Source organism: Poecilia mexicana, unplaced genomic scaffold, assembly GCF_051168715.1.
Source record: "Poecilia mexicana isolate PSO_F unplaced genomic scaffold, ASM5116871v1 scaffold_23, whole genome shotgun sequence".
NCBI lineage: Eukaryota > Metazoa > Chordata > Actinopteri > Cyprinodontiformes > Poeciliidae > Poecilia > Poecilia mexicana.
In genome coordinates, this window is record NW_028263392.1 from 9,245,412 (window position 1) to 9,254,984 (window position 9,573).

General features: G+C 35.9%; 1 protein-coding gene across 1 annotated transcript; it reads right to left on the reverse strand.

Annotated features, from left to right (window-relative positions):
* Positions 1-1,311: 1,311 nt before the first annotated feature.
* On the reverse strand, positions 1,312-5,060 carry LOC106922449 (E3 ubiquitin-protein ligase TRIM17-like). Its single transcript, XM_014994880.2, has 2 exons — positions 4,954-5,060; positions 1,312-3,855 (listed from the first exon to the last, which is right to left on the reverse strand). Exon 2 carries the CDS (start codon positions 3,851-3,853, stop codon positions 2,138-2,140), a length of 1,716 nt encoding a protein of 571 aa, XP_014850366.2. The 5' UTR covers positions 3,854-3,855; positions 4,954-5,060; the 3' UTR covers positions 1,312-2,137.
* Positions 5,061-9,573: the final 4,513 nt, after the last annotated feature.

A 9,573-nucleotide genomic window follows, 5' to 3' on the forward strand; every position in this document is an offset into this window, starting at 1 on the left:
ATAGGTGGAATATAAACTGAATCACCTTATGAGCATTTATGACACCTCAAGGACAACTGGGAATAGACAGTGGATGAATGGACAGAATTTCTAATTTTCTAACATGAAAAAAAAATTAAAAAAATCAGATGCCTTACCGATAGGGTCCTATTGAGGAATTTCTGGAACAACTATTGTTCCAGAAATTTCTGGAACAGTAATTGTTTATTGTTCCAGAAATATAAATGTACTTAAAAAATGTTTAAAACAAAAAAAAAATTCAGTATATATTTATATAGTTCTATATAAATATATAATATAAAAATGATCTTTCTCTTAAGAGAGAAAGGATCATTTATATTTGATGGGTATTGTTTCCTAACGTTACCTGCAAAAGAAAATGATTAGTGACCAAATGATCGCAGAGGGCTTACATTCAAAGGCTCTGGTCCAGGCGGACATTGACGTCAATCTGTGACGTGGGATTCGGGGTTTGAGTTCGTCGCAGGAGGGTCACGTGACCAATGACCAGCTGATTAGTTGCAGGCTACCGCATAGCCCTTATTGCACTATATTTGAATATAGGGTATTTTATTAATTTTTTTTCGTCTTAAAGTTTAATTATTTTCAAAGCGAAGCATTTAAAAAAAGTCTGTTTGAAAATTCTGATTATTGTTGATTCCTTCCACTGGATTTGGGATACATCCAAATCCAGTGCGATTCAGAGTGAATCAAGATATTTAAATACATTTTGGATCATTTTAATGAGTAAAACTAAAAACTGAAGAGATTAAGCATAAATGTACTTTGGCTAATTGATATTGTACTTTTTATTTATTTATCATTTTTTACCCAGAATATACATTCCTTGACTTCTTAAATATATTTTCTGTAAGATATCATAAATATCCTGTGGTATTTTGTTGTGTTATATGGATATATCTAGATATCTATGTAAATTTACATAGATATCTATATCTATGTCTTCAACCTCTCTCTACTTTTAGAGAGAAAGGATAAAGAGAGAAAGTATCATTTATATTTGATGGGTATTGTTTCCTAACGTTACCTGCAAAAGAAAATGATTAGTGACCAAATGATCGCAGAGGGCCTACATTCAAAGACCTTGGACATTGACGTCAATCTGTGACGTGGGATTCGGGCTTTGAGTTCGACACAGGAGGGTCACGTGGTCTCCAATGACCAGCTGAGCCAATCAGGTGCAGGCAACCGCACAGTTCTCATTATGTACAGTATTTGAATGTAGACCCTTTTCCTTTTTCGTCTTAAACTGTAATTATTTTTCAAAGCGAAGCATCTCAAAGAAAAAAGTCATAAACAACTTATATTTTATTGAAATATGCAGCTTATATCATGTAAGTACACTTTATGTAAGCTGGTAGAATATTTGGGTTGTGTATTTACAAATATTGACATGATAAAGAAAAGAGAAAGTGACCAAATGATCACAGAGGACCTACATTCAAAGACTGTCTAAAAAAATACTGTGATGTAGATTTAAATATCTATTACTACGTTTCTAAATCATATATCTATATCACATGTCATGTGACCATTAAATGTTAGTCACATGAAACAGAATCAGTTGCAGGCAACTGCACAGTTCTAATTACACACAGTAAATTAGTGCCCCCTCACAATTTTTTTTTTAACATAAACGTATATGTTAAAATCCCTGTATGTATTTATAGGTACTATAATATAGTATTATTTGAAATCTATAATTTATGCATTATGTATTTGCAACACATGTATCGTTTCATATAGATGAATGCATTTAAAAACTGGCTTGAAACAAATTTTTTTTTAAATTCTTCAAACACAGATAAGACGCTGTATACATGTGTTTACAAATAATTAGACTAATTAAAATTCATTAAATTGTTGAAACAAAGTCAGAGTTTCGCACATAAGTTCCACAATTTTTGATAATTTGGTTGTAAAATATTCTCAGCCTCCCAGATATTTAAAGGAAGACTGTGTTTTATTTTAATATGTATTTTTGGAGATCTGATGGATGTTGAGAACTTGTAAGGAAGACATGTTACAGAGAAATGTTCCATTATTGCTCGCTATTGTATATAAGGGATAGTAGGAACTATCAAAAATATTCATTTGAGTAAAAGAAAAACTCATCTCAAGCATCTTGGGATGTACATTCCACAGGAGTGATAGTAAGACTATCAGACAAAAATCCACTTAGTAAAAAGAAAGGGTGGAGCTTTGGTCTGTGAACAGTGGAGAGTCCAACAACAGAGTAAAGAAAAGCTTGCAGTCCTGTTTTTGTCTCAGTGAAGCAACATCCTGTGATGGAATGCAACAGATCCCTGGTCTCTGTGTTGTAGAAGGAGACTTCTCCCCTCTCGTAATCAACAAATACACCAATTCTCCTGATGTTTGGTGGACACAGCGGGCCCAAAAATACCCAAACTCCATGCTCAGGTGTGAATGGGAACAACTCATCCCTGTTAATGGACTCTTTGACCACTCCCAAGGTCCAGGATCTGTTCAGGTTGACCTCAACTTCGTAGTAGAACCGACCTGAAGAAAAACCTTCATTTCCCAGAACAGCATAGTAATGTCTGAATCGCCCGCCCAAAGGAGTAAAGAAGTGCTCTCTTGGTCTATAGCTCAGTGTCTTCCCATCTGCGGATACAATGATGTATGGGTGGGCGCTATAGGAGTTCAGAGTCACATCGACTGCATTGCATTGCTGGATCATCATCAGCTTGTCCTTCAGCGGACGCCACACATTTGGGGTAGAAGGTCTCATGTTTTCAGCTCCACAGCAATCAGACAAACTGATCTTCTGAATCAGCATGTCTATCTCCCTATTGATGCTCTTTTTTATTTGACCTACTGACTGTTTCACCAACCCTGCATAGGTGTGCTGTTCAGTAAGTGGGTCTAACAGAGTGTCATTCACAGATGTAAAATTGGGTGGACAGTTCTGCAGCAGGTAAAGATAGTCTTCTGACTTTATCAGTTGCTCAATTTCAGACCTCCTTTTTCTCAAATCAGAAAGGTGTTGCTCCAGCAGAGTGATCCGACCTTCAGTTTGTTTCTCTGATTCTATCTGCTTCTGTTTGATTGCTCTAACCAGTTCATCCTGCTTTTTTTGTAAAGAAAGCACCAGGGCTGCCAAAACTTCTGCAATCTGTCCAATGTCGTTGACGGATATTTTCCTACTCTTCTGAACTGAATCTTTGAGTTTTTTAACACTCTGTGATTTGGAGTTCTCTGTCTTTTTCATCTCTAAGGTCACATTCTCATACATGCCTCTCCTGTCTTTGAAGCCGCACTCCAGTGGGACAGCCTCATGCCCCGTGTGGTCGTCATTTAAACACATTATGCAAACACACTTCTGGTCTGTGCGGCAGAAGAGCTCCAGCATCTTGTCGTGCTTCTTGCACACCCTGTCCTCCAGGTTGGACACAGGATCGATCAGCTTGTGCTTCTTCAGGTTCTGGTGGGACTCCAGATGTGGCTTGCAATACGAGGCCAAACACACCAGGCACGTCTTGAGGGCTTTGAGCTTGGGTTCGGTGCAGACGTCACATGGAACCTCTCCTGGTTGGGCAACAATCTTGGGACCACTCTTTACTCTCGTGTGGTTGAAATGCTCCACCACGTCTCTGAACTCTGAATTAACCTGCAGCTTTGGTTTATTGCCCAACTTCTTTTTGCAGAGGGGACACTGTGCAGGTCTACTGTCCTGACTGTTCCAGTACTGGGTGATGCAGCCCTTGCAGAAGTTGTGTCCACATGGAGTGGAGACGGGCTCTTTGAACTCACTGAGGCAGATTGAACACAGGACCTGTTCTTCATACAGGATGCTGCAAGCTGAGGCCATGTCTGAAAAGGATAATTGATCAATTGAGTTTGACATTCAAAATTTAAACCAGAGGAGTGAATTTAATTCTAACAAGATAATAAAAAAAATAGCCACCTGTGAATTAATGCATGTTTATGTCATTAAAATGAAAGATTATACTACAACTTGAGGTCACTGGGGGAAAAATATCTCAAAAGCAAAAAACAAACAAACAAAAAAAAAAAACATTACGGTATTTTGTTTTGTTTTTTTGCCAGAGGCAGAGCAAAAGAACAAGAAATAAGTGTTGATCATTAAAACTGCCAAACATACAAATCAATTCTTAATCAGCTATTTTTTTTTTAAATCACTTGGGTATTTGGTATTGGAGCTAAATAGCAACAAGAAACATTTATTAAAGTTTCTTGGTGACAGATGGACCTTGTTGTTGACAGTAAGAGGTGGAGCCAATGATAAGAACATGAAAGAACCAGTTTGAACATACTTTGAATTCAGTTTGTGGGGAGTGGCAATGAAGACACAAATGCAACCAAAACGTCCTGGTTATCTGACTATTTTAAGGATGGCAATTTTACAAGAAATCGGATCTTCCCAGACTGTCCATAAATGGACAAAAACCTTGGATGTGGACCTTTCAGTATATCAAGCAGGTAGCACAAGCAGCGATGTACTTCATCTAGTGTATGTTCACATTCTTACTCTAAAGAGGGAACATTTCTAGATCCTGTGTAATTAACAGTTCCTACTTATGAAGAGCTGCAGGAAGTCTGTTGACAACTGAATGATGACTAATTTGCTGTGAACTGGTTTGTTGTAAAGATGTTAAAACATGCACCTACTTTGCCAATTTGTATGCCAAGGTCCTGACAATAATTTCCATAAATATAAACAGTTGCTTCATTAATATTTTTTTACTAATTTAAAATGCATGCATTAACTGTCTAGCACAGTACAGCACAAGTATATGTTTTCTGCAGTAGTTAGAGTGTATAACATGTTGTTTTATTTTATTAAGATTTCCATATTCAGCTTAAGGTCAGAGTAGGTCTGAAATCCTAGCAGCATCACCAGAAGTCTTACTAAATCCAAATAAATATTCAAAGAAGGGTGAATTTTACCTGCGTCGTCGTCTCTGTCTGATTTCAGTCTCGTTCTAGGCACGCAGTCTTTTTTGTCTAGAATATCTGAACGATCTTCTCCTCGCCTTTGCCGGAAATGATAACTATCTAATGAACTGCACTTTTGAGTTTCTTTTTCGAAACGTCATGTACACTGAGGTCTGAAGGTTGTTTTGTTCCGTTTATGGCAAGCCATTTTAACATAAATTCGGTTTTACCGCCCTTACATTAAAGATATCTCAAATTGTTTTATGACTAGACGTTTTAGCGATTTAAGATATCTCAAATTATATTTTGACTAGACAAAATAACTATTTGAGATATCTCTAATTACATTCTGAGTAGTCGAAATGACGTCAGATTTACCATTGACTTGTATGGAGACTTCACTTCAAGATATCTCAAATTAATTACTGACTATCTGAAATGCACATGTAAGATATCTACAATTAAATTATGACTAGTCATAAAGTAAATTTAAGATATCTCAATTTTAGTTTTGACTAGTCATAATTCTAATTAAAGATATCTCGAATTACTCCATAATTCAAGATATCTTAAATGTATTTTTGGATAGGAGAAATGTAATTTTGACTAGTGAAAACTAAATGATAGATATCTTAAATTCAAATAATGACTAGACAAAATTAAATTAAAGATATCTTGAATTGTAATTTTGACTAGTCAAAATTCCTTTTAAGATAGAATTGAATATAGATATCTTGAATTACACAGCTTTTCAATTTAAGATTTCTTAAATTGACATTCCGACTAGTCAGAATGACATTATTGATATCTTGAATTAGTATTCTGTCTAGTCAAAAGGTCCCTGACTTACGTAGCAATTTGAAAGTTTAATAAAACAATGAAAAGTAGAGAAAACGAAAAAAGATGTTCGAAAATGGGCCACTTTCATGTTGAAAATGGTTTGACAATAGCAATTTTAGCTTTTGAAAGCTGTTTTTAAGTGCATTGGGTTCGTCGGAAATGAATAAACAGGAAATTCTTTGCAGATATCAGAAGCAGTCTTATAGTTTATTAAGTTTTACTATGTCCGCATTTCCAACATTGTCGAACTCTTTCTAATTTGTGGCATTTACTGACAATTTTGTGCAGGAAACGTAAAATTCTGCAGGCAACTGTTTGGACACCACAAAGGGGCTTCCACGTCATTCTTAATTCAGATATCTAAAATTGTAATTTTGACTAGTCATAATTGTGTTGAAGATATCTTAAATCGTAATTACGGATATGTGTCCCGTCAAATGACAGATCCAGTGACGTCATTTGAGATATCTTGAAAGGAATTTTGACTAGTCAAAATGTCATTTAAGATATCTTGAATTATTATTCTTACTAGTCAAAATGTAAAGACAGATATCTTAAATTACCATTCCGGATAGTCAAAATGTAGTTTTGTATAGTCAAAATGCATTTTTAGATATCTGGAATGTAATTACGGATAGTCAGACGAAACCGAATTTATGTTAAAACAGCTTGCCATAATCTGTTCTCCTCCAGGGTGTGACCTACAGGTGTAGACTCAACAGCTGTGGCTCATTAAGGGAAATCAGCACAAGGTTTAAGAGGAGTTGGTACCTGAGCGACAATGGCGAGTTGGAACAGTGGCGAGTTGCCAGATATTGGATCTGACAACAGATCCAATATCTGTGTGGTTCCTTATAGGTTTAACATATATAAACTCTCTCTCTCTACCTTTATAGCTAGAGAGAGAAAGAGAGAGATTATATATTTAAACTCTGTTTCTCTAAAGAAAGATAATTTATATTTCATGGGTATTGTTTCCTAACGATACCTGCAAAAGAAATTGATTAGTGACCAAATGATCGAAGAGGGCCTACATTCAAGGACTCTGGTTCAGCGGCTCATTGACGTCAATCTGTGACGTGGGATTCGGAGTTGGAGTTCGCCACAGGATGTCATGTGACCAATGACCAGCTGAGCAAATCAGGTGTTAGTATGTTTGAATGTACGTACTAATTACGTAAATTCAAATGCTGTACTAGGTCTGTCACAATAATCATTCAATCAATTAATCGCAAGATCAAGGTCTATATGTACGAAATGAATTACATACAGTATTTGAAAGCAGGCCCTTTCATTTTTTCGTCTTAAACAGTAATTATCTCAAATAAAATTTTACATTATTTAAGTATGCAGCTTATATAATGTAATTATACATTATAATATTTGGGATTTTGTTTTTTCAAATATTGACACAAAATAGAAAAGAGTAAGTGACCAAACTATCACAGAGGACCTAGATTAAGAGTGTCTAACAAAATACCGTGATGTAGATATAAGTACTTGTTTATATCTACATTATAGATCTACAGTTTGGATCTACAGGGTGGGTTTTGTGTTTACAAGCATTTACCTGAAAGACAAAGAAAATGATTAGTGACCAAATGATCGCAGAGGGCTTACATTCAAGGACTCTGGTTCAGCGGGTAAATGACGTCAATCTATGACGTGTGATTCGTTGACCACAAGAGGTTCAACTGATGCGTTTTGATGCGTTTTGTCAAACGCATCAAAACGCATCAGTTTCCATAGCAAAAATAAGCATTTTTTTTTTGTTGGACACCGTGTTTAATATTGTGATCTGTATGACGCCATTGTTTGAATACACAGATTAATACGTGAACAGTTGGTGGTTGATCTGCAACATTTCTAGTTTTCTGAAACTTGCAGATAAGTTTTGTTCGTTCCATGTTTTCTGTTAAAGTTTCTTGCAACCATGAGACTGCTTCCCGATTCAGCCATCAGTATAATTTCAAATCTTTGTCCTGTTGTCAAACGCATCTTCTTGTGCATTTCCCCACCCCGTATGTCATGTGACCTTAGTCACATGACGCAGACCCCGTATTATCATATAACAAACGGGCCTTTAAATAAAGACCCGGGCACCTAACATTTTCCAAAGAAAATGATTAGGGCATTTACCATTTTCCAAAGAAAATGACAGTGACCAAATGATCGAAGAAGGCCTACATTCAAAGACTCTGGTTCAGCGGGTCATTGACGTCAATGTGTGACGTGGCATTCGGAGTTGGAGTTCGCCACAGGAGGGTCACGTGACCAATGACCAGCGGAGCCAGTCAGGTGTTCGTATGTACGAACGTACGTACTAATGAGGTAAATTCAAATACTGTAGTAGGCCTGTCACAATAATTATTCAATCAATTAATCACATGATCAATTTAAGCAAACTGAATAATTTCCATTGACATGATTTATCGTTTATCTGTTTTTTATTTTTCCCTCTTTCTTCCAAATTTGGATTATAAAATGTTTAATTTGGTGCTTTGTTCTCCAGCCCTTTTTTGATGGACACTTGTGTTTACCAAGACGTCAAAATTTATTTATTTATTTGTTGTTTTTATGATTTGTTTTCGATATTTAAAATGTTTTCCAGTTCCAGTGTGAACTGTTCATTACAATTGAAAGTTTACTAATCTTTGAGAATGTTTTCTTGGTTTATTATTATTCTGCCATTACCATTATAGTGCTTAAAAATGGTATCACATGAACTACAATATTATCGTTTATCACATTAACTACTGGAACAATTTATCATTCAGCCAATTTTGTTATTGTGACATGTCTAATTGTGCATAATTAATTACATACAGTATTTGAATGTAGGCCGTTTCATGTTTTCGTCTTAAAGAGTAATTATCTCAAATAAATGTTTACATTATTTAAGCATGCAAATATAATGTAGTTACACATTACATAAGTTGGTAGAATATTTGAATTTTTTTTTCTTTTTCAAATATTGACACGAAATAGAAAATAAAAGGGACCAAACTATCACCGAGGACCTAGATTAAGACCGTCTAACAAAATACTGCGATGATCACATAGGTCTACAGGGTGGATCTATTATGCACCCTATAGGATCTACAGCAGGGGTGTCAAAGTCAAATGGACGGAGGGCCAAATAAAAAATTTAGCTACAAGCCGAGGGCCGGACTGATCGAATGTTCATTGAAATTTTTTTAAATGACTCATATAGTCTAGTGAACCTAATTGAACCTACTGAAAACCTAACAAATATATTCCAATATGATCAGATAAATAAAGCAATATTTTCTTATGGCTCTGTCAGTAATCTTTAATTTTCAACAGACACAACTGAAATATTTTTAAAATATAATTGGATTGAAATACAATAAAATAAAGTGCAAAAATCTATTAATCCACATATGTCAGAGTCAAGGCATTTAGATGTGTCGCCGGCGACACATCTAAATTTGCAGTACCGTAATTCCGCCACACGTAGCGCTAAGTGGAAAAATTCCAACGGTTTCTGAAAGGGGAGACGTTGCACTTTCCAGCAAGTATCGGGTTAATACGGTAACTTCGCAGCTGCAGCTGCAGAGAATGTAATTAATCCGGGGGGCACTCGTTTAATAGACGGTATATTTCGGCAATAACTTGGTGGATATTGAAAGTTCCGGTTGTTATGGATACATGGGTAAGTACATCATCTCACAGAACATTTAAAGAACTACTTACAGTTCAAATAAGGAAGATATTTTTTTTCAGACGGGGTGCCGGCTTGCTGCGGTCTGCGGGCCGGTTCTAATAATA